The 24,370-nt window shown below is 32.9% G+C and overlaps 11 protein-coding genes across 11 annotated transcripts; 6 read left to right on the forward strand and 5 right to left on the reverse strand.

Annotated features, from left to right (window-relative positions):
• Positions 1–1,635: 1,635 nt before the first annotated feature.
• On the forward strand, positions 1,636–2,655 carry NAEGRDRAFT_62024 (uncharacterized protein; the record flags this gene model as incomplete). Its single annotated transcript, XM_002682674.1, has 1 exon — positions 1,636–2,655. One exon carries the CDS (start codon positions 1,636–1,638, stop codon positions 2,653–2,655), a length of 1,020 nt encoding a protein of 339 aa, XP_002682720.1.
• A 133-nt stretch (positions 2,656–2,788) lies between these two features.
• NAEGRDRAFT_77952 (uncharacterized protein) lies at positions 2,789–3,909 on the forward strand. Its single transcript, XM_002682675.1, has 2 exons — positions 2,789–2,874; positions 2,986–3,909. Exons 1-2 carry the CDS (start codon positions 2,829–2,831, stop codon positions 3,870–3,872), a joined length of 933 nt encoding a protein of 310 aa, XP_002682721.1. The 5' UTR covers positions 2,789–2,828; the 3' UTR covers positions 3,873–3,909.
• Positions 3,910–4,096: 187 nt separating this feature from the next.
• NAEGRDRAFT_45531 (uncharacterized protein) lies at positions 4,097–6,090 on the forward strand (the record flags this gene model as incomplete). The annotated part of the gene is made up of 2 exons (XM_002682676.1): positions 4,097–4,468; positions 4,597–6,090. The coding sequence occupies 2 exons, from the start codon at positions 4,097–4,099 to the stop codon at positions 6,088–6,090; spliced, it is 1,866 nt and encodes a 621-aa protein (XP_002682722.1).
• An 844-nt stretch (positions 6,091–6,934) lies between these two features.
• NAEGRDRAFT_45532 (uncharacterized protein) lies at positions 6,935–8,725 on the forward strand (the record flags this gene model as incomplete). The annotated part of the gene is made up of 1 exon (XM_002682677.1): positions 6,935–8,725. One exon carries the CDS (start codon positions 6,935–6,937, stop codon positions 8,723–8,725), a length of 1,791 nt encoding a protein of 596 aa, XP_002682723.1.
• Positions 8,726–8,800: 75 nt separating this feature from the next.
• NAEGRDRAFT_62028 (uncharacterized protein) lies at positions 8,801–10,948 on the reverse strand (the record flags this gene model as incomplete). Its single annotated transcript, XM_002682901.1, has 1 exon — positions 8,801–10,948. One exon carries the CDS (start codon positions 10,946–10,948, stop codon positions 8,801–8,803), a length of 2,148 nt encoding a protein of 715 aa, XP_002682947.1.
• A 158-nt stretch (positions 10,949–11,106) lies between these two features.
• NAEGRDRAFT_82897 (uncharacterized protein) lies at positions 11,107–12,447 on the reverse strand. The gene is made up of 2 exons (XM_002682902.1): positions 12,323–12,447; positions 11,107–12,281 (listed from the first exon to the last, which is right to left on the reverse strand). The coding sequence occupies exons 1-2, from the start codon at positions 12,427–12,429 to the stop codon at positions 11,138–11,140; spliced, it is 1,251 nt and encodes a 416-aa protein (XP_002682948.1). The 5' UTR covers positions 12,430–12,447; the 3' UTR covers positions 11,107–11,137.
• A 954-nt stretch (positions 12,448–13,401) lies between these two features.
• On the reverse strand, positions 13,402–14,817 carry NAEGRDRAFT_62030 (uncharacterized protein; the record flags this gene model as incomplete). The annotated part of the gene is made up of 1 exon (XM_002682903.1): positions 13,402–14,817. The coding sequence occupies one exon, from the start codon at positions 14,815–14,817 to the stop codon at positions 13,402–13,404; it is 1,416 nt and encodes a 471-aa protein (XP_002682949.1).
• A 237-nt stretch (positions 14,818–15,054) lies between these two features.
• On the reverse strand, positions 15,055–19,215 carry NAEGRDRAFT_62031 (uncharacterized protein; the record flags this gene model as incomplete). The annotated part of the gene is made up of 1 exon (XM_002682904.1): positions 15,055–19,215. The coding sequence occupies one exon, from the start codon at positions 19,213–19,215 to the stop codon at positions 15,055–15,057; it is 4,161 nt and encodes a 1,386-aa protein (XP_002682950.1).
• A 379-nt stretch (positions 19,216–19,594) lies between these two features.
• On the forward strand, positions 19,595–20,764 carry NAEGRDRAFT_45536 (uncharacterized protein; the record flags this gene model as incomplete). Its single annotated transcript, XM_002682678.1, has 1 exon — positions 19,595–20,764. The coding sequence occupies one exon, from the start codon at positions 19,595–19,597 to the stop codon at positions 20,762–20,764; it is 1,170 nt and encodes a 389-aa protein (XP_002682724.1).
• A 168-nt stretch (positions 20,765–20,932) lies between these two features.
• On the forward strand, positions 20,933–23,122 carry NAEGRDRAFT_77954 (uncharacterized protein; the record flags this gene model as incomplete). Its single annotated transcript, XM_002682679.1, has 1 exon — positions 20,933–23,122. The coding sequence occupies one exon, from the start codon at positions 20,933–20,935 to the stop codon at positions 23,108–23,110; it is 2,178 nt and encodes a 725-aa protein (XP_002682725.1). The 3' UTR covers positions 23,111–23,122.
• A 340-nt stretch (positions 23,123–23,462) lies between these two features.
• On the reverse strand, positions 23,463–24,317 carry NAEGRDRAFT_62034 (uncharacterized protein; the record flags this gene model as incomplete). The annotated part of the gene is made up of 1 exon (XM_002682905.1): positions 23,463–24,317. One exon carries the CDS (start codon positions 24,315–24,317, stop codon positions 23,463–23,465), a length of 855 nt encoding a protein of 284 aa, XP_002682951.1.
• Between the last annotated feature and the right edge of the window lie 53 nt (positions 24,318–24,370).

A 24,370-nucleotide genomic window follows, 5' to 3' on the forward strand; every position in this document is an offset into this window, starting at 1 on the left:
AATAGAGTGAATATTTTCGCTTATTAAGTATATCAGAACCACCTTGATTCCGAGTTGTTAAAAATTTTCGATGCTCAAAAAATTATTAGAAATGTCTGGCAATAACAAAAAAAGAAATCCACAAAAGAAACAACACTCTCCAAGTTCAAGACTTGCTCAATAAAGATTTACATCCTTCAAACACCATACTAAACCAAACGGTACTAAGATCCACCATTGATTGATACTGGTGATGTTAAAGACTGTATTTACCTCAACCATTACCATAATCACTACCTTCAAAATCAGCAATAATTGAGAATACTACAAACAAATTATCATCCTCGAATGTTGCTTTATCCAGGATCATCAATCACCTAATAAATCAAAGAACCCCAAGATATTGTCAATAGCGTACACTAAGAAAAGGTTATGCCGACAATAGCATAACCTTTTCTTAGTGACGAATCAAAGAACCCCAAGATATTGTCAATGGCATAACCTTTTCTTAGTACGTTATCACTTTATCAAGACGTTTTGTTCGTTTAATGGAAACATGTTTTTCTTTTCCCCGGTCTACAATTTTGATCCAAATATTCCCTTCCTAATACTTATTTCCTTTGATTTCATAAAAATTTTCAGTATAATAAGTTTTCTCCTTTTCATCAAACACTGGTTTCAATGATCGTTCAAACTCATCCAATGACATAACAAAATGTATTTCGAAGTTGTCTTAAATGTAATGTCAATCTTGTTGCGTAGGTTCGAAATATTGTTGGCACACAAAAGAACAATCATCAAACAAAGGTTCGTTGATGTGGAGTTTTATAATTTTAGTAGTAATTTTTTTTGATCAATATCAAAATTGGGATTCTCTTAATATGCAATACCTTAAAACTCGTCTTACAATCCTAAAACTAAATACTTTATAGTGAGTGGTAATATAATTTCTCCTCTATTCAAATGTATCAAACAAAAAACTGCTCTGAATAAATCTTAATACCTAAAAACAGCAATAACAAGGCTACAAACTACCTAAGAATAGGTAGATGTTATAGTGTGAGGAATTCCATAACTCAGAAAGCGAGAATATTAATATCCAATATCTATCCCAAACCGCTTTTTTAGGATATGGCTTTTTAAAAAGGGCAATCTGGTTGAATTTTTACTTATTTATGGCTATGGAATTTTATAAAATATATTGTTTCTAGGGATGTAGTGACATGTGTCCAATAACAATACATCAACCACTATTAAGGATTTTTGGAACAATTTTACGTATTGTGGTAAATTTCTAGATTTGTAAATTAAAAGAAATATCCAGAAATTTATTTGACCTCAGTAATTACATTTATATGTTATGCAATGGTAATTAATTTAAAAAAAAAAGACAAGCAATTCTGCAAACATTGTTTCTTATTTGATACTATAGTAATGAACAAGTATTCTTGTGTTGGGATTATTTATAATCCAATTTGTGGAAAAGGTACCTATTTTATTAGTTGATCATCACGATCCATTATTACTTTATAAAAACAATTTCAATTAAACCTTAAATTGTGTAATAATTGATTTAAAGGAAAGGCAGAAGATGTTTTCCAACGAATAATATTTCCCAAATTGCATGATCATTTCACAACTAAAAATCAAATTCCGATGCAGTGCATGAAAACCCAATGCAGAGATGATGGCGTGAGATGTGCATTTGAATTGGTGACCAAATATCAATGTGATTTACTTTTTGGAATTGGAGGTGATGGCAGTCTGGGAAGTGTACTAAACGGATTGATTTTAGGTTGTCTACATTTGAATCCAAATGTTCTCAACTCAGAGGAATCATCAAGGCAACTCCCAGTCCATTTAGGAGTAATACCCAGTGGTACAGGAAATGATTTTGTTAGAACTCTATTGGAAACATCTGGAGATTACTATTTGGACATAGTTGATGGTTTTGAAAATGGATATTTTGAGGATAGTGTCAGTAAAATTGTGGACATGATCATTTCTGATAGCAAGACGATACCTATTGATGTTGGAAGAATGGATTATACTCCATCATCAATTGATGAGGAATTTTCTAATGGGAATGATACGACTGGAGTGAAACTGAAAGATTGTAATGAGATGATGAAAAGCCGATTCTTCCTTAATGCATCAACGATTGGTATTGGTCCAGAGATTTTAAAGAGTGTCAATGATCCAAATTCTTTCCTTCCTAAGAGTTTACAATATTATATTCAACCAATATTGAAAGAGTTCACATATAAAAATCCACTACTTGAATTGGATATTACAAGCGAAAAGAAGATTTGCAAAAAGATGCAACTAGTCATTGTTTCCAATGGGAGGTATGTCAATAACGGATTCAAAATGAATCCATTTGCAAGTTTAACCAATAACCAACTTGATTTGTGCATTGTTGAGGATGTTGGTGTATTTGATTTACATCTTTTCTATTACCTCAAATATGGAACTCATTTGAATTATCCTAAAGTCATTATGGAAAGCACAAAAAGTCTCACTGTTGATACTAAAGAATGTGTATTCGTTGAATGTGATGGTGATGTTATTGGGATGTTACCAGTGATGTACAAAGTAATGCCATCAGTGGTGAATGTTCTGGTTCCAAAAAGTTTCACCCCAACAGCTGCAAATAATAAATTAAATATTAATTAATTAAAACAACACTCGGTGCTTTAATGATCTTCAACCGATGAGCGTTAAATTCTGGCGTGTATTCTTCGGTAAAAGTTTTTATTGTAAAATATCCCATTTGTTAGGGTGAGCAAAATTGAAAAAATTCTTGTTGAAAAAAAAAGACAGTCACTCTATCTTCCACTCCACTCACTATGTCTACCTCTTTCATTTATAAGGGTCAATTGACCGGTCACAACGGTATGTTGATAACACAATTTTAATACTGATGAACATTATATATTTGCTTCCATACATTTAATACAAATTATTAATATGTATAATTATTATTAATATAATATTTTTCTAAAGGTTGGGTCACTTGTTTGTCCACCTCTGCTGCCAATCCAAACATCTTGGTTTCTGGTTCCCGTGATAAGTCTATTGTTGTCTGGGAATTGACTAAGGAACAAGGTGCTTATGGTGTTCCAAAGAGATCCCTCACTGGTCACGCTCACTATGTCTCTGACATCTGTATGACCGCTGATGCTCAATATGTCTTGTCTGGTTCTTGGGATAAGACTCTCAGATTGTGGAATTTGAGCAATGGTAACTGTGAAAGAAACTTCTTGGGTCACACCAACGATATCTTGTCTGTTTCCTTCTCTCACGATGACAGACAAATCGTCTCTGGTTCCCGTGATAAGACCATCAAGTTGTGGAACACTTTGGGTGAATGCAAGTACAACATTACCGATAAGGGTCACAAGGAATGGGTCAGTTGTGTTAGATTCGTTGCCAACAAGGAAAAGCCATTGATCATTTCTGCTGGTTGGGACAAGATTGTCAAGTTGTGGGATTTGTCCACTTGTACCTTGAACACCAATTTGGTTGGTCACACTGGTTACATTAACTCTGTCTGTGTTTCTCCTGATGCTTCCTTGTGTGCTTCTGGTGGTAAGGACGGTGTTGCCGTTTTGTGGGATTTGACTAAGGGTGAACACTTGTATCACTTGCCTTTGGATGGTAACGATGTTATCAATGCTTTGGCTTTCTCCCCAACTAAGTACTGGTTGTGTGCTGCTACTGATAATTGTATCAAGATCTGGGACCTCCAATCCAAGACTGTCCTCGCTGAATTGGTTCCTGAATCAAAGGGTAACAAGAAGCCAGCTTGTATTTCTCTTGCCTGGTCTGCTGATGGTACTACTTTGTTCTCTGGTTACACTGATAACACCATCCGTGTCTGGGGTTGTTAAATTGTCTCCTTATTAGCTAATAAAATATTAAATTCCTAAAACACACTCGTAATTTTAATATTGGTGGTTTTCGTTTAAATTTACCCTTAATTGTTTATTGAAAATTTTAAAAAGAACAGTCATTCAAATCAATCTACAAGCGTCACAACAAGAGATATTAAAAACAATTTAAAATGTCATCAACACTATCACCAGCAACATCAAATCGTATGGAAAGGGATGCCATGGCTAGTGCTCAAGCCAAACAAAAGATGGTTTCGTTTCATAAGAATTTATTGAGCCCTACAACAATTTCGCAAGACGAAAGTAAGAGAAGAAAATCCTCACCTCCACCCATACTTAAAAAAGAACCGAATCAAGAATTACCCAGAAAGAGAATACTCTCAATCGCAAGCGGTACGGATGAATTACATAAGCAGTCGGCAAGTGGTCTCATTTCCAATCTAGTCTCACAATTAGAAAAACAGGGAAAAACAACTGAGCAAAGTGTTGTTGTAAACAACAATTCAAAACCAATTTCAAAAAAGCTAAATGAAATGAGTAATGAAAATTCATCATGTTCAATTAATGGTGTGATGCAACTTGTTTCTGATATTGTAAAATTATGTGAATTTTTAAAAGATTCAAAATTGAAAAAAAATGGACAATTAATTTATGACAGATTATCTCATATTAAGGTAAGTTTTGTTTTTTTACATTACGGACTCTAAAATTAAAATTACAGGATGAAATTACAAATTGGGATAAGAAAATTGATGAAAATGATGAAAAAATTTCCAAGGCTATTCATTTATTGAAATCTCAACTTGGTGATGTCTATCAATTATTGTTGAAAATACAAAAGAGTAATTGGTTTGTAGATTTGAGATTTGCAAAAAAGGCCAAAAAATTAACAAATGAATTAGATAATGTGACAACGTTATTGGGTTTAAGTATTTCCTATCTTAAATCTTCAAAGGAAACTATTGATATTAATGTTTATGAGGTTGACCATAGAAATAACTTGGCATTGGAAGGTGACAAGTATTATTTAGGACATGGAGTGAGTCAAAATTATGAAACAGCTTTCAACTTCTATTTACAAGCAGCCAATCTAGACGAACCAAGATGTCAATACATTATTGGGACTATGCACATTGAAGGAAAGGGAATTGAGCAGAATGGAAGAAAAGGAGTCAAATGGATTCTCAAATCTTCAATGCAAAATTACGCAGATGCTCTTAATCAGATGGGTATTTACTATGAGAAGGGATTCATTGTTGAAGTTAATTATCCACTTGCAGCAAAATTCTATTGTAAAGCTAGTCAATTGTCACATTTGGATGGTATGACAAATTATGCCGCTTTCCTTAGACAAGGAAAAGGAACTGAGAAGAATATTCAAAAAGCACTATCACTTCTCATAAAGGCTTGTGAGAAGAATTACGATAAGGCTCAAAATGAATTGGGATTCATGTACTATAAGGGATTAGGAGTTGATCAAAATACAAAGCAAGCAGTTGAATTATTTACAATGGCAGCAGATAGGGGGAATGCGGTAGCTCTGAATAATCTTGGAATATCCTATGAGGATGGCATGGGTGTGGTTAGAGATTATGCCAAGGCAACTGTGTGTTATGAACAATCTGTAGAGCTTGGTAATGTAAATGCACTCAACAATTTAGGATATATTAAATTGTTACAACATGATTATGAGAGTGCATTGGATTTGTTTCATAAGGCAGCTGATAGATGTAGTGCAGATGCCATGTATAATCTTTCAAATGTTTACAGAAAGGGATTAGGGGTGAGTGCAGACATTTCAATCTCAATCAAATATTTACACAAAGCTGCTGCTAATGGTCATGTCAAATCTCAAAAAATGTTGGGAGATTTGTTCTATTCTGGTTTGGAAAATGTTGTCGAGAAGGATAAGAAACAAGCAGCAAGCTTCTACTATAAGGCTGGTGTTAATGGTGATGCAGAGAGTTGTAACTCTCTTGGATGCATGTATGAGGATGGATGTGAAGATGTTTTAGAGAGAAATGAAGAAACAGCTTTTAAATGGTTCAGAAAAGCCTCTGATTTGGGCTCAGAGAATGGAATGGTCAACCTGGCGAGCATTTACGAGAGGAGAAACCAAACAGATCAAGCTGTCAAGCTTCTCAAAAGAGCTTCATCACTGGGTAATCAAAAAGCACTTGAAAAATTAGAATCCTTCTCCAAGTTCAATATGTAATTTTTCTAAAATATTTCCAAAGTTGTAAAATATAATAATTGTGTATTTAAATTATATCCAAAATATTGTCGTCATTTTTAAATATCGTTTCCATATGAAGCAGTTCTTCTTTTTAATGAACATCCACAACATTATTCCATACTATTAACAGTGAATAAATCAAAATTATTTTTCTTTTGGAAGTTCTCCTTCTTTGATCTTGTCAATAAATTGATTCATCTTGGTTGGGGTTGGCAATAATCCAGGATGGTGTTGGAAATACTTTTCCTTAAATTCTTTGACCTTTATATCTCTTTGATACTGTGTATTATAAGTAATAGATGATGGATTTGGTTAGATTAATGAAAATTTTAATATGATGATAATAGTAATTTATTAGTAAATAATTTCAAATTATATGTTATTTCTCTAATCAAGTAAAATCATAATACGTACCGAAACGGTTTCCAAATATTCATAGTCCTCTCTTGAAATGTTATTGAAAATATAAATTGCGGAGAACATAATACCAGCCAAAGCAAAACCCATAACACCAGTCTTGGCAATAATTCTCGGAATAAACTTCTTCTCCAATTGTTTGAACATTTCAGGAGTAATCTCTGGTGGTGTTTGTTGTTGGTGTGGATTCATTTTTATTATTATTTGTAAATTCAATTAATTATATAAATATTATTATAAATATTATTTAATCAACAACAGTTTCATGCGTTTTAACATCAAAAACTGCTAACATTTGTAATAATACACTTCAATTACAAACCCGTTACATTTTCATTAGATTTAATTCTTCTAATCTCATCCCATTCTTTCTTCATCACATAAAAATTTGAATATTGAAAAAAAAATGGCCAACAAGAATAACAAGAAGGAAAAGACAATTGTTGAAAAGGTAGAAGAACAAGTTGTGGATGATGCTTCCAGTTCTTCTTCGGAAGAGGAAATTCCACAAGAAGAAATTGATGAAAAACAAATTATTGACAAGGTTGAATCTACACTCGAAGATGATCCATTGAACAGAATCAAAAAATCAAATGATGAAGATTTGGATGATAAAGATAAATTCTTGAAGAGTTTCCTCTTTAAACAAGGATGGATTTTTGATTACGAAAAGAATGGTGATAGATATAAACAACAAGCTCATGATTTGGACAAGGGAGATATGTTGGATGATCAATTTAATGAGTTAGATATTGAATCTCAAAGAATTAATTTAGAAAATTCAAAGATTGGTACTAATCTTCCAGAAAAACAAGTTGAAGAAGATAATGAAGAAGAGGAAGAAGAGGAAGAAGAACCAAAAGAATCAGAAGAAATCAAAAATATTGAACCCACCTCCACTTCTACACCATCAGAAAAAACTGAAAAATCTGACAGTGAATCCGAAAATAGTGAATCTGATGATGCTTCAAGTGATTCAGATGAAGATTCTGACAGTTCTGATGATAAAAAAGAACACAAATCAGAACGTGAAAGAAAGGATTCTAAAAAGAAGAGAAAGAGAAAAGCCAAGAATGAAAAGATTAAAGAACAAATCGAGTCTGTAAAGAAGGAATATAACGAAAAGGCTGAAAAGATTAAAAAGGAAATTTTGGAACTCGTCTTTAAATTAAAGGATTTGATTAAGGGTGATGGATCAATTGTAGATAAATTAAAAATCTCAAAGAATGATGATGTCGATCAAGTTTGGGAATTAGTTGAAAAGAAAAAAGTTATTGAAGAATTTGCCAAGTCAGAAGCAGAAGAGGACGACGATGATTTTATGGAAGATGATGAAGGAGATGCTAATTTGGATAGTCCAATCAAAATTAAGAGAAAGATTAATAGACTCTTTGAAAATTACTATGATTCATTCTTTGAGGATGTAAATGCAGCAACTGGTGACACTTACAAATTTAAATACAAGAATGTTGACAAGACTTCTTGCGGATTATCAGTTGATGATATTCTCAATTTGGAAGATGATGATTTGGATAAAATTGTACCAATCAAACATTTGGTAAGATACGATTACAAGGAACCAGATAACAAGATTAAAAAGGATATCCACTTCAAGTTGAAAGAAATTAAGACTGAAAAGGGATTGTTAAAAAAGAAAGATGAAAGAGCGCTCAGATTCAAGACTGGCAGCTTTACAGGAAGTGGTATCAAGGATAAGAAGAAGAATAATAATCAAAAAGATGAAACTGAAAAGAAAAATCCAAAGAGTAACAACAACAGACAAAACAAGAAGGATAGAAATGAAGGTGATTCCTCTGAGCAAACTAGGCAACACAACAACAAGCACGAAAAGAAGCCTCGACAAGATAAGAAGAGAAAGCAACAAGAAACCTCTACTACACCTTCTGAAACCAAGGACTCAACCAAGCAACCAATGTTGAAGAAAAAGAAGGTTGACATTTCCAAATTCGCTGATAAAGATAGCTACAGTCAGGAGAAGGATTATGTACCAATGAAGAATACTAATGTTCCAAAGAAACCAAAGCAACAACCAATAGTGGAGAAGCCTGTAGTGGTGCCAATAAGTGAAGCAACTACTACTTCAGAGCAAAACCCAGACATGAAAAAGAAGAGAAAGAGAGGTAAGGGTGGTAAAAAGAAGGGTAATACAAATGCTGTTGAAACCTCAGAGGAATAAACGTGACATTATTTATTAATTATTTCAACACATGCATTTTTGATAATAAATTAGTTTATTTTGTACACTTTTTATCTAAACATTAATGTGCTCCAGTAAATTACAGTCATAGTTGAACTGTTTTGTAGAGTTACCATTGTTGATTGTTAGGTGAATACTAGAGTCCACGCATGAAATATCAATATCATACCCTTCTTGGTGTATCGAGTTATTGCTTGATATTATTGTTTGCCTAATATTAAGAGATAAGGATTCAAACTCTTCCTTTTCATCTTCGTTCAATTTACATTTTGTGATATTGATAATTCTCTTTGGATTGGATTTAGATCTTAGTATTTTGATTTCCTTAACGAACAAGCTCATGAACTGTATCAGACTAGACATTGTAGGAACAATGGTTGGAAGGTATGCATTATGATTATACTTCTTGACAACATTTACAATGTGACATTCAATCAATTTGAATAGATTATTCTCCACCTCATCATACCCCTTGCTAAGTACAAAGGCAGGAGGTGTAATGCTGATATTATTGATTGTAAAGTCTTTTGGATGAAACTTGATATTGACTCCAAGCTTTTTGGATTCGTATGGGAAACTGAAATGCAATGTGGAGTGTTTTCTATCTACAGTAAAAGGTACAAACTTTGTCTTGAATAGGTTCAACAAGTTTGGATGAGAAATGAGTAAATCTTGTGCAGAAATTGTAAATCTCTGTGTGGATCTTCTCTTTCTAAACTTGATTTCATTAGATGACTTTTCAGATGAAATGATAATACTTGAAGGCTTGACTTCCCTAGTTGTTGTGGTGGTTGTTGGGATAACTCTATCTGATTTGATAGTTTGTGGTTGGACAATAATTTCTGTCTTTTTCTTTTCCATAATTTTCTTTTCGCGTTGTTGAGCCACTTCTGATTGCAGATTTTGAAGCAAGTATTCATAGTGTTGAATGTATTGATCAACATATTTGATTTGATCATCAAGTTTGAGGATATCCTTATTCAGTAAATCCTGTTGAACGTTTTGTAATTCTGATTTGATTTTCAATTTTTCAATAGTGGCTCCAGTCTTTGCAGTTTGGATTGAATAACGAACATTGTTCTGAATATCTAAATTCTTTGGTCTAGTCATGACACTTCTGATAATCTTTGGTTCATTATATTTGAAAGCATCTTCCTTATCTAAAATTTCCTTCTCCATTACCTCAATCTTTTTTCTAGTTTGTGTAACAACTTTTTGTAACGATTCATTAGATATCTTTGCTGTAGTGTATTTGGAAATGATCTCTTCACTTGGCAAATTAATATTCAAGCTCTTTCTACTTTGTGGGATGATTGACTTTCTGTCAGTAATAGTTGTGAGGAATCTAATCGACAAATGTGACCAAAAATCAGAAAGAGTGTACTTTGCATTCTCATCAACTTCATCTGCATCCATAAGAATACTATTAGAAAGGTTCTTGAAAATTGAGAAATAGTCTGGCATTACAATGTCAGCATTCGATGTCATCAAAATACTGTTATTCTTGGTAGTAGGAACACTGGTGATACTATTAGCTGCAAAGGTGGATGATGCTGGTACTATTGCAAGTAAAGAATCATTGATTTGAGAATTGTTATTCGAAATTGGTTGAGAGATTGATCTATCCATTAATGAAAAATTAACATCACCATCCTCGTCATCGTCATCATATCCAAATAAGAAGGAGGCATCTGGTATTGCTGGAGCAGGAGTTGGATCATATTCTTCATGGTGCGTGGAGCTTACGGTTTGGGAAGAGGTCATTTGTAACAAGTTGAAAGAGGGTTTGTGACTTGAAGGTTGTTTAGAGTTTTGGCCTCCATTAGAGGATGAGACAATAAGAGAGCTAGCAGTACTTGTGGATGGTTGAGATTTCTTCGTGGAATCGTCAATAATGGAGACATTTCCATTGATGATAGTGGTAAATTCCATTGTTTGATCTTCATAAACCATTCCATTATCATTTACATAGTCAGTAAAATCCATTGTTACATTTTCATCATCACCATCAAATAAATTCTTGTTAAGCGATTTTTTTCTAAATTGTGTTGGACTTTTTGCAGGTTCAAAGACTTGCACTTCTGGATTTTTTGTTGAGAAGGATACACGTCTTATTCTCTTCTTGTCCTGCTTTATTGGAGGTGAGGAAAGATGAATGGAGGATGCTGTAAAGGTCTTGCGTGGGTTGCCCTTTCTTTTCATTTTTTTGTTAAAATATTTGATAACAATTAGATTATTTTTGGATTTAAAAATTTGTGAAACGGCTTTTTTGGCGGGAAATTATCCCTCTCATTTTTCTACTATATTTAAAATTGTTAAAATTCTTAATTTGACTTGAAGATTGTTCTAATAAATTTTGTACAAAATTCTCAAATGATTGAGTAGATCGATTTATTGAGTACCGCATTGAACGCCTTGTCCTCCACGACGTTCATATTCATCATCACTATCGTATTGGCTCTTGTGGTCATTATTTTGAGAAAGGTCAGCTTCTTGCAAAAAGACTTCTTCTACATTGTCAGCTGATTCATCCATGACATCAGCAGCATTAGCCTTCTTACCCAAAATAGAGGAGAGTTGTTGGTGGAGCTTTTCTGGAATTTGTTCTGGGAATTCAACTTCAAATTCAATGTACAAGTTACCCTTTTGGAATGGGGATCTGTGGATTGGGAAACCTTCCTTAGCAATTTGCATAACCATACCTGGTTTAATAATTTGGTTTGGTTTCGATCGGACAATAAGAGTTCTACCATCCAAATGCTTTACGCTAAATTCAACACCTGTCAAGGCTTCCAACAAGTTAATCTTCTTCTTAATATGTAAATTATTTCCTTGTCTAGTGAAAACATGATGTGGCTTTTGTTGAACAATAAATACAATATCACCTGGAAGAACGTCTGGTCTTTCGTCAGCTTCTCCTTCAAAAACGATTTGTTGTTGTTCCTTCATTCCAGGATCAATGTGAACTTCCAAAACTTTAACGTCATTAGTGACCTTATTTCCTTGACAATCTTTACAAATAAACTTCTTATCAATTGATTTACCAGTTCCTTCACAAACGTCACAAGGAGTGACAAATTGTTGAACAAATCCTGGTCCCATACTTCTAGTAACAACCTTTTTACCTTTACCTTGGCATGATTTACAAGTTACAACAGCGTCATCTTTAGTGGCACCAGAACCCTTACAAGAGGTACAGATACGAGTTCTAGTAACTCTAATCTTTCTAGTAGCACCATTGTATAAATCTTCCAAAGAAACTTGAATTTCGTGAGCAATAGTCTTACCCTTCTTTGGTCCGGATTGACGAGATCTACCACCTCCACCAAAGAATCCGAAACCGTCTTCACCAGCACCGAAAATGTGGCTGAAAATATCAGTTGGATCAGTAAATCCACCCATACCACCTCCTTTGAGACCTTCTTCACCATATTGGTCATAAATCTTTCTCTTTTGATCATCTGTAAGGACTTCATAAGCATGGGCGATATCCTTAAAACGTTCTTCGTATTCTTCCTTCTTATCTTCTGGTGCTCTAATTTAAAATTTAATATTCAATAATCTATCAATACATACCTATCAGGGTGGTATTTGAGAGCAAGTTTCTTGTATGCGGAACGAATTTCTTGGGTACTGGCAGTTTTAGCAACACCTAAAAGTTCATAATAATCAGAGCTTGACATTGTTTATATATATTCTCGTTGGTTATTTTTTTTGAAGAGGAAATTCGTGTGTTGTCCTATTGAATTGTATCACAAGCGCCAAAATGTATTCCATCAGCCTTGGGTTATTTTTGTTAGTGTGATTACCTTCATTCCGAATGCACAAAGGAATTTTGTTTGGTTGAAGGAAATTTTGCACTCTTTATTTTTTGTAAGGATCATCCACTTTCCGTAGTATTCCGGAGTGAATGGCATGAACAACTTGAAGACAAATGTCCTTCTTGTTGTAGCAATCAAATTACTCTTATTATAAATAATTATTAATAATAATTAAATAGAATAATTGCAAATATTTAACATCAATAATTATTGAGTTATTTATTAATTTAGAATTTTAGCAGCTTATTTTAGTTAACAAGTTTACTCCATCTATTATCACCAGTGTTAATATTCAAAATCAAATATTGAAACTAAAGGTGTAATGATAAAGTTATTGCTTTCGGAATAAAAAGAGACTTTACTTGAAGGAAACAAATTGATTGAGAGTCGATCCGTTATTATTAAAGCCTTCAACAAAGCAATTCCACCATTAAAAAAATATTGCAATACATATTTTCAATAACATCACCATGTCTTCCGTAAGTTTTCAAATTGCAATTTGTGATAATTAATTCCGGAATGTGTTTGAATTGATAAAACAGTCAATCCGTAAATTAATTCCACTCTTCGATAGAGTCATTGTCAAGAGAATCAAGGTTGAACAAGTTGCCCAAATTCAAGGTATCTATGTTCCAGAATCCACCAAGTCAAAGAACAATCCAGAAGCTGAAGTTATTGCTGTCGGTGATAAGGCTAGTTTGACTGTTGGTGATAGAGTTTTGCTTCCTGAATATGATGGTGCTAAAGTCAAGTTTGATGGTGACCAATTCGACGTTTACAGAGAAGATGAAATCATCGCAAAGGTCACACAAAAATAAACAATTTTGAAGAGTTTTATTCCCATAATTCAATAGTTACAATTTCAATACTGTCATCATCTCCAAATTTACATCTTACATTGACAGCATCAATTCTAAATCCATACAATTTGTCATCTCTTTTCTTCCTCATGTATACAGGTCTTGGATCACTTTGTAAAACTTGAATGATAGCTCTTTTGATTTCATCTATTGATTTGTAAAAGGAAAGTTTAGGTAACAAAGTTTGTAGTTCTATTTCTGATTGTTGTGAAAACTTGATTTTTGATTCATCAATTTTTTGAACAAATAAATCATCTTGAATCCATTCTGGAACTCTGGTTTCTGTAATGCTATCGTATCTTCCAATGTATGGTTTAATATCTATAATTGGTGTGCCATCTATTAAATCAGCACCACTAAGATAAATATACTTTCCTTCAATCTTTTCAATTTTGGCTACACTTAATCCAATACTATTAGGTCTATGAGGCGTTCTGGTAGCATAAATTCCAACCTTACCATTTCCATTCATACGAGGAGGTCTAATCTTTACCTTATCTTGGCTTTCCAATGAATTTTCATGAAAAACAAACATGATGATGCAATGACTGAAATTTTCCAATCCATCCAAAGCCATGTGACCTTGTGGTATTGTCACTTCTAATTTTCCTTTACTGGAATCGACAAGACCAAATTGTCTTGGACATCCATTCTTTGTGGGAAATACCGAATGAAAAATACCAATAGATTTCATTGAAAAGGAATAGGTTTTTGTTTTGTTATCGTAACCAGAAATGACTTCATTGTGGAGAGATTTTCCCTCTTCTTTTGTTTCTTCTGTTATTGATGATGAAGAGGAAGTTGATGGCTCTTTCACTTTGGAAGCGATTGTTTTACGATTGAGTTTTCCGGCATAGTGAGAAGGAATATAACCCATATAGACTTGATCATTAGGTTGTTCCATGTTGTGGGACAATACAATATCTGAATCTTGATTGTTTTCATCCCCTTCTATATGAGAAATATCTCTTTTTACCCCTTTTTTCTCCTTTTTCTGTTTTGAAATACTTGTCCAAAGTGATGGTGCAATAATAACATGTCTCCATTCTCCTTTCTCAAATTCTTCAATAGAAAATAATTTTGTTCCCTTTTCCAAACATTTCAAAATAACATCATCATTACTTTCCAAATTATTTGGGATTTTTCCATATAATTTACAAGGTTTTTGGATAATATGGGATGGTTCAATATCGGAAATGCTCTTTTCAAATTCTTGAACACTATTTTCCTCCGATCCAAGTAGTACTTCTTGCTGTGAAGACTCTCTATCGAGAGAAATATATTTCATAGCAAGGGGATAATATTGACAAATGTTTTTTAAAAATTGCTTTTCGGAAGAGACATTTTTGAATTGTACTAGACGAAAGAGAGACTGTTTGGTTGTGTTCATTTTTTTGAAGTGGTAATAAATTAAAACATTTATTTTCTAAAACAAATATTTAATAAAATTGTTTAAAACATTCATTTTGAATATTGGTTTAAATAAAAATGTTAGAAATAATAGTTTAAAGTAATTTAAAATATAGATACTAATTAAGTCTAACGATTCAAAATTTAACTCAATATTAAAAAGGAAACTCCATGAAATTCTCTTTCTAAGTACTAGATAGAGTTATCATAGAGAATATTACTTTTTGGATATTTCTTTTTCCAAATCTTCCAAAAACGCCTCACTCTTTTCCAATAAATATTGTAGACATTCTGCACTGGCTTGTTTCTTTGCCAATTTTATACTTGGACCTCTACCAGTGAAAGTCTTTTCGAATATTGTTATTGAAAAATCAGCTACCATGTTGAAAGGTGGGTTGGGTTTTTTAGATTCTTCCATATACCATTTTTCAGATTTATCAAGTCTATTAAAGACGAATTGCTGTAACAATTCGTTCAATACAGATGAGGAATCTCTAGTAATATTTGTGGATATGAATGTAACGATTGGATTGTTTGGGTTTCCAACAATTTCCGTAACATTACTATTCATGGATACTTCATTTTCAGCTTCTGTGAATATTTCATCCATAAAATTTTTCCATAAAAATTCATCATAAATTAATTTAACAGTATCCAAATCGTAATGACTGTCAACAAATAAGGCCCCTGCCAAACTTTCAAACACATCACTTAGCATTTTTACATATTCACCATCATCTTTCGAGTGAACAACTTGTTGGGCAATATGATTTCCACTAAAAATAATATAATTTTGAAGTTGATTTTCTATGCATAGATTGGCAAAATTCTTATTCATTACAATCTTCTCTCGAAGCTTGCTCATCATTCCTAGGGAGAAGCTAGAATTTTTGTGAAATTTTTCGAATATTTTGCTAGTTACTATCAAACCTAAAACAGAATCACCTAAAAATTCAAGTCTTTCATAATTGAATACTCCATTGTATGATGGGTGAATAAATGCTTCAAGTAGTAATCCTGAATTTTCAAATTGAAAATTGAGTTTCTCTGTAAGCTTATATAAATCAATTTTCAATTTTTCAAAATGGTTTCTTAACAGTAATTTTTGATTCATAAAAATATCCTCTGAGCCACTTATTTCTCCTTTTGGTAATGATACTCCAACCAAACCCAAAAATCTATTAATTTGCTCTAGAGATCCACCGAATATATGATAGCAAAACCCAATAATGCTCTCAACAACATCAGCCAGTACCTTATATTCGGCTTCAATATTTGTTTCATCAGCAAATTTGTTTGATTTGAAACCACCAATATTTTGAACCAGTTGACTGGTATTTAATGGCTCTGTAATGATAAATAGAGGAAGGCGTGTATTTCGTGCAACAGAGGCTAGGAAATAGTTGCTGACAAACTTGTGTTGCAGTTGTGAAAGAGAACCAGAGCTATATAACGGAAATTCATGGTAGATGTGTTTGCTGACAATATATTTCAGTATGCTGTCTCCAAAAAATTCGAGTTTTTCATAGTTTGCTCCTACTTGAGATCGCTTTGCTGTAAGTGCCTCCTCCAACAACTCGAATGCTTCAAGGGTTTTACCATCTTCAAGTAATGTAGCATCAACTATTGGTTGGAAAAGCTCAAACTGTTTGGAAAATATTGATGTTATCAATCTATTGTAATATCTATACAAAAATTCTGGAGCTAGCTTTAAAAATCTAAGCATTTCAATAGTGAAGGAGCAAGCAGTTAAGAATTCTGGAACCAGAAAAATATTTTGATGTTCAACTTGTGTTGAACCCAAAGTAGAAAATCTTGGTTGATAGGCTCTTAATAATGGTTGTTGAGGCCTCTCAATTTCCAAACCCCATTTTTCCTTATAATAAGTTTTGTAATCTGGGAAATCCTCTGTATCGAAATGGCTTTTTGGATTCTTGTCGAATTCAATGTTTTGAAGTAGATATACTCTATGGTTGTAAATAGTTTCCAAAATCATATTTTTCAGTATATTTTCTGCCTCTTTACCATGGTGTTGAATAATATCCAAGACTGGAACATCTATAAAATGTTGTTGAGCTTGTTTGGGAATAATAAAAAATGTCCAATCTTGAAGGTTTCTTTGTTTTTGGTCTGGAAAGGAAATTTTCGCAACCTTGTTAAACATAAATTCATGGTATTCAAAACATTTCAAAATATAATCATTATCAACGGTTGTGGATTCCATTTTCTTAATTGTAATATGTCTACCACCATTCATTCGAAAGTTAAGAAGTCCCAATTCTTCAAGATCAGAATCAATTTCATTAGGAATTATAAATTGAAAATCTGTAGCATTGTTGTCCAGAAATATATCATAAATATAAACACAATGGGAGGGATTATCAGTTTGGATTGAGTTGAGTTTCTTTTCTCGCCAATTGAATATTTCAGGCATCTGAGGCAAAAGAGTGGCCATTGATGCTGGTGATGCAAATTCAGCTTCTGTAGAAGCAAACACGTATTTTGAGTATCTTGGAAAGAGACTATCATCCAACTCCTTGTACTTGTGAAGTAATTGGACAGCTTTGAAGGCGCAATATCTTTTAGATACGAGTTTGTTGAGTCTGTACTGGGCAGGATCATCCTCATGATTATTAGAAATACTAAAAACAGGGACAGGGCAGTTAGTTGGAAAGGTTATTTCTGTAACAAAAAAAGGACCATCGGCGTAGATTGAAAACTTTGGTTTTTTTTCATCTATTGATTGATTAGGAAAAACAGCACAGTATTGGTTATACAGCCTTATACTATTGTTAAGAGTAAGCTTTGCCTTGGAGGGTGTTTCATATATTAGGATATCTTCAATTTCTGAATTATTGGGAGTATCGTCGGATATTTGGGTCAACATTTTTTCTTGAAGTCTTTTACCATTTTTGCATAACTCTTGTTGAGTTAAATCCGTTGAATTGACCATCATTATAAATTTACTCTCCTGTTTTCTTGCTCTACCTCTACTTTGAATGTAGGCTCTCAAAAAATCTGTAAACTTGTCAAAACGAATTACCAGATTGCATGCAGGCACATCAAACCCTTCCTCTACTACATTGGTGCAGAAAAGGCACTTGAGTTCTCCTGATCTGAATCTTTCTGTTTTACTCTTTTGTTCAAATCCTGTGTTTTTCTTAAATCCAAGTTTTGTCCTTACAGAGAGAGCATTATGTCCTATTATAAAATCGCAAGGCAATCCTTTCTTGGCAAAATATCTGGATAATAAAATTGCTGTATGTCTTCTTTCACAGAAAACAATACATCTCATTTGGTTAGTTGTATTGTTTTCTGGAAAATGTTCATTCAGAACCTCCTCCAATAATTTCAATTTTCTACTTGGTGATGGTTTTGGAAATATTTTTTCTATTTTGTTAGTAAGCTTGTTTCGTACACTCTCACTAACAATTATCTCAAATTCTTGATTCTTTTTTAATTGTTGATAGGATGAATCGCTACTAAAAGAAACTAATTCACTTGTAGATAAACTTTGATTCTCTTGTTTCCTTTCTTCTATATGATCAAATATTATAGTTAGATAGTCTTTCAAGCATGAGGAACCTAGATTGTCTAGAATGTAATTAAAATCGTTAAAAAGTATCCTCGATATTTCAATAATATCCTTTGTTTGTATGGTTGAAAATTTGGTTAGGTTTTCTACAATCAAAGTACAAAAATCTTTCAAATCATCAATTTTAGTACTTTCTGAATTAGTTGATTCATATGTGAGAATAATTTCATTTGGTAAATTAGTGTGTTCTCTTAGTTCGCTATAGAGTTCATCCTCAGAAGATATAGTAGTCAATTTACAATCTAGGTATGCCTCAAGTTTTTGTTTCTGAAGATTAGCCTTTGTTTCATTCAAAGATCTAATAGCAGAAGCTGTCATTCCAAATATTTTTGGTCTTTTTTCTACTTGCTTAATGGTGTGATAGTATTGAGTCATGATTACTTTATAAGGATGATCACCATCTCCACAATGGTGACATTCATCAATAATCAATAGAGAAATGGATTCCATTTCAATTATATTATGAGTTAATAAATTTTGTAAGAATGCAGCAGTAGTAACAATAACTTTCTTTTTTTTCAATTCCTTGTTTGAACGTAGCTTGTTCAATAATCCTGAATCACCCACATAACAGGCCACCATTCCATCAATATTTTTCGAAATATTATCGATTGACTTGGAATCCTGTTGTTCTAATCTCTCTGTCTCCAGATACTTTAGGGTGCTTCTTATGTGTTCTGCTTGCTGATTTACAAGTATACGGTTTTCAGCAATAAAGACTAACTTTTTATCATTTTGTTCAGTTTCGTTGAGCATATAATCTATCAACATGATTGCAACCATTGTTTTTCCAGTACCTGTATCAAGAACAATTGCAACATTTCCCTTTTTTGCCCTTTCAAATAAATCCAATTGATACCTTCTTGGTTTTGTTTTTAGAGGTTTTTCTTTAACATCAGAAGTTTCCGTTGTTGTGGGCTGTGACAACATATTTGCTTCTGTTGGTGTTTCTTGTTATTTTTTTCTTCCTTGGAAAAGAAATCAAATCGAGAGTTCCCAACTCAAAAACCAACTTGTCTTATTACTGAATGTAAAATTATTTTGATATTAATTTATTTAGAGAATGTTTTTGACGTTAATTGTCAGTAAATTTGTTTTTGTCCAATACAAGCTGCTAATTTGAAGGTGAATTAATTGATTGGGAAGTATGTAATCAAAAAAAATGTCGGAAGGAAATCCATACAAACAAGCTGCCAAAGCTATCAAAGCAAAAGGACTTTTGAAATTAAAATTCTATTGTCAAATGTGTCAAAAGCAGTGTAGGGATGCAGCAGGATTTAAAGCACATACACTGAGTGAAGGTCATCAGAGGCAAATGCAAATCTTCCGATCCAATCCAGCAAAATTTATTAATCAATTCAGTGATGAATTTAAGAGGGGATTTTTGGATATTCTTAAAACTAGACACGGAAAAAAACAAGTTCAAGCACTCAGGGTATATAATGAATATATTAATGATAAACATCACATACACATGAATTCAACTCAATGGACCTCACTTGGTTCATTTGTAAAATATTTGGGGAAAACTGGAATTTGTAAAGTAACCTATGATGAGGAGAAGGAAACTTGGTTTTTGCAATATATTGGATCGGAATCAAATTTGTACAATACACCAAATGGATCTTCTATTGAAAATGATGATGTTCTGGATGAAAAGAGAAAATTTGAACTCTACGAAAGACAGTTCAAAGCTCTGAAAGAATTGGAGGAACAAGCTGATGAAATTATAAAAGAGGAAGAAATTGAAAATAATAAGGATTCTTCGAATCAGAAACCAGTATTTAGTGGATTTTCTCTCTCCTCTAAAAAACGGCCAAATCCTTCTAGTGCTGAATCTTCTCAAACAATAGAAAATCCCTCTGAAGAATCAGTTAAGATAGAGCAACCTGTGGCATTCTCGAATACTACGAATATTGATCTCAACTCAACTGATGTACAGTCATTTAAAAAGATGAAAACCAGTAGAGATGAGGGGATATCTAGTGGTTGGTTGAAAACAGGTATCATTCTCAAAATTGTGGATAAATCATCTGAATTTTATAATGAGAAGGCACTTGTGCTTAAAACTTTAAAGAAGAAACGTGTTGCACAAGTAGAATTATTGAGCGACCAGTCGAAATTAGTCGAAGTTTCACAAGACAATCTCCAAACAGTAATTCCAAAAGTTGGAGCAAAAGTAATGATTCTCAAGCACGAGACCATGAGGGGTAAAAGTGCCACTCTTACACATGTAGATTTTGACAAGGCGAGTGCCACAGTACTAGTGGATGGAGTTCTTGGTGATAACCAACTCATTTTGGGTTATGATGACTTTTCTAAAATATTCTAAGCATGATCTAATTAATGAATGAACTAATTTAAATAACTCAACTCAATAATTATTATTGTCAATTAATTGTTCAACTATTCATTGAAAGACAACATCATTTCTTATTGCCATCAACAAAAAATTTGATTCAAAAAAAATTTCAATAAAAATTGAATTTAAAAAAAAATCATGACTTCCTCCTCTGTAGATGTTTCATCGCTCGGCTCCACTTGTTGGGAACCAAGCTTGAACGGAACAATTAGAAACTTTGCCACGATATCCCAAAATAATAACCAAATCAACATTTATTCAGGAGAAAATTCACAACTTTTGCTTCAATTAAATCTTCCTTTGGACTTGCAAAGTAAATTTACTTCAATGAGTTGGATTTCTCTCAACTCTAGCGTTGCTAGTGATGATGAAAAGAAGAAGAAAACACACAAAACATACATCCTTGCTGGTACACAAGATGGAAAAATTATAGCTTTTGATACCGAAAGAGGAAGACTCGTAAAAAGTATACAATTATCACCAACAACATCATCATCAGTATCTCCAATTTTAAATGTTAATTGTCCTGATGGAAATAGAATTTTTGCAGCTCTTGCACCTAATCTCATTGCAGGAACTCATTTCCTTTCAAAGTCCAATAATACCAAGGTTGATTTACACAAAATTTGTTTCGAAGATATTACTTGTTTGAGTGAAAATTGTGGTCACTTGAATGGTGCTGATGTTTTCGCTATTGCAAATTCTGGAAAGACTCAACTATTCCAAGTTAACACACAACAACGTGTTTGTGATTTCCAAGGTCATGAAAATGGTGCTAACCAAATTTTATTTATTCATTCTGATTTACTTTTGACAAGATCAAAGGATGATAGAATTGTTAACTTGTATAATTTAAGCAATATAATGTCAAGCTCTAGTTCTAATGGTTTAAATACTTCAAACTTTATTGAACAATTGATGACTACATCATCAAATCACTCGGAATTAATTGCTCCTAATAAGGTTTTCACTTTGGATGCTAATGTAGTAGCTATTGATGGCTTCTATCGTTCTAAAAAGTATTTGGATATTGCTGCTGTTTCTCATGCTGGATTGTTAACTTTATTCAGAGTTAAACCATCTGAAAAATCAACTTATGATATTATTTCTAAAGCTACTGTCAAGTGCCATCTTTCTAAAGGATTTGGTAAGGTCATTTCTGCCAAATTCATCGATGAATCACGTATAATTTTGGCTATGGGATCACCACTCTTCCCTAATATTCAAGTTTTGGACTATTCTTCCACTGATAAGGATCAAGAAAACTTTTTATTCTTAGAAAAGGATCTCGTCATAGATGAGCAACCTATTGTTGCTGGAACAAAGGACAACAAATTGATTGGTAGCAAAGGAAGTACCTACTCTAGTAATATGGTTTTGGGTGTTGCTAACATGGAATCTGCCAATGCTAGATTTGCCCAAACCTTATCAACAACTGAAGGTTCTCAAAAGTCTTTCCAAGATATTCTCTCCCAACAAACATCTACATCCACCAAGAAGGATATGACTCTCTCTGAAGCTGGTGTTCCAGTTATGAAACTCAACTCATCTTTAATAACAGCATTGAAGAGTCATGATGTTGGAATGATTTCAAAATGCTTGGCTCACTCTGACTTTGATTTAATTGAATCTACAGTACAAAACCTTTCGGCAACATTTGCAATCAAGTTATTGGATGTCATTATCGAATTATATGGAGATTTCTCACAATCAAGAGATACTTTAATCTTTTGGCTTAGATCCTTGTTGGTTAACCATACATCACACATAATGTCACAAAAAGATATCATTGAAAGATTGTCTCCAATTTACCACTCAATAGATTCAAGACTGCGAATGCTCCCATCTTTAATGGACTTGTCAGGAAGATTGGATTTATTACTTTCTATTGGTGGATATGCCAAGGTTGATTTTGATACAACTGATAATATTTCAGCTGCTGCTAAGGCTAAGGCTAAGAAGTTCACAATTGTGGAGAAGGACGAAGATAGTGAAGATGAAATTATTGAAATGATTCAAGCATCATATAATAAGAAATCTTCTGGGGATGATGACTTTGATGTAATTGACGATGATAATGATGACAGAGATGAAGAAATTTTGAAAGGAATGGAGGACGAAAATAAGAAGGGTTGGTTTGCTGATATGAATAGTGATGATGAAATGAGCGAGGAAGAAAGAGAATTAAATGAACTTTTAAAGAGAGAAGAACAAGTAATGAAATCTAGAGGTTCTTCTAATGATGACGAGGATGACGATGATGAAGATGACGATGAAATGCAAGATGACATGCAAGATGATGAAGACGATGAATAAATTCTCTTTTTCAAAATATTTAATATTTCAAAAAATTATATTAGGCATTGTTGGAAAGGATGTTAGAGGATTTCTCCAACCACATTGCCACTTATTATTGGTATGTTTGAGGAATTTGTCAGTGGATTTTTCTCCAATATGTCTAAAAAACAATCTGTCAGAAACAGTTGATTTGCACTTGCTAAGAATTGGATGTTTAATACAGTCATTCCAATTTCCCAGTAAACATGATTGTAGAGTCACATCTTGAGGAATGGGTGATAATGAGCCATCTGACATTCTGATTAATCTTCCATTTTCTAAGGTTGGTTCACTTTTTAACATTTCTGATAGGTAAGGTAGAAGACTAGCTTTAACAAGTATTGAACTCCCACCTATTATTATGATCGACAACATTATTAAAAACAACACAAAACATACCTGTTGCCATGAAAAGACCACAAAAATCTGAAGAGAAACTCTTTGAAATTCTCAAAGCATTAATCATCTTTTTAAAATGTCCATCACAGAAAGGAAAATCATCCTCCAACAATAAAACATAATGGTCATTCAACTCTTCCTCTGAAAATGTTGTCCTCATATGATAATATGTTTCTCTAAAGAGGGAAGAAACATGTTGAAGTTGCTTGAAAATAATTGGAGCATTCTTGAGTGGAAAATAATGCTCCTTATACGAAAAGTAAAGAGGAATTTCTGGAGAAATGAATGGAACATGTTCAATCTCTGATTTTGGAAGTGTAACCCTAGTTTTAAATTGATCATAATATGTCTCCGATCCACGATATTCAAAAACCTCCTCTATTTGATCTGTATCATTTAAAATCATTCCATTTTGTTTCATAAATTTAAAGAAGGAATATTGTTTAATTTGTCTCAAATCATCGAACGTTTCATATAAATTTACATGAGATTCTCCAAAATGATTCAGTAGAAACATGTCTACAGATACATTTGAATCCTTTCCTTTTGTAAAATTCTCAAATTCATTAGCAATTGATAATATTGTCCTTGTCAATTCCTTTTCACCTCTTGATTCATATCTCGGAGCAGATAAAAGTGCAATAGTGATATGTAAATGATGATCACTCTGAACAATATTAAATCTTGAATTAAATTTCATCTCCACACTCCAAACACTCCAATGCGATACACAAATCATCACTGAAAATAATAGACATGTCAGTACTTGAATGACGATATTTGGCATTTTTTTTTGTAAGCTTTATCATCTAATAAATATTGAGTTTTAAATCATGATCA

Source organism: Naegleria gruberi, assembly GCF_000004985.1.
Source record: "Naegleria gruberi genomic scaffold NAEGRscaffold_2, whole genome shotgun sequence".
NCBI classification, from domain to species: domain Eukaryota; phylum Heterolobosea; class Eutetramitea; order Acrasida; family Naegleriidae; genus Naegleria; species Naegleria gruberi.

Bases quoted from the DNA above. Each gene is read 5' to 3' on its own strand.
- NAEGRDRAFT_82897 (XM_002682902.1), bottom strand. From the start codon at position 12,429: ATGTCAAGCTCTGATTATTATGAACTTTTAGGTGTTGCTAAAACTGCC. The intron at 12,282-12,322 runs GTATGTATTGAT...ATTTTAAATTAG, and splicing joins CTCAAATACCACCCTGATAG to AGCACCAGAAGATAAGAAGG.
- NAEGRDRAFT_77952 (XM_002682675.1), top strand. From the start codon at position 2,829: ATGTCTACCTCTTTCATTTATAAGGGTCAATTGACCGGTCACAACG. The intron at 2,875-2,985 runs GTATGTTGATAA...ATTTTTCTAAAG, and splicing joins TCAATTGACCGGTCACAACG to GTTGGGTCACTTGTTTGTCC.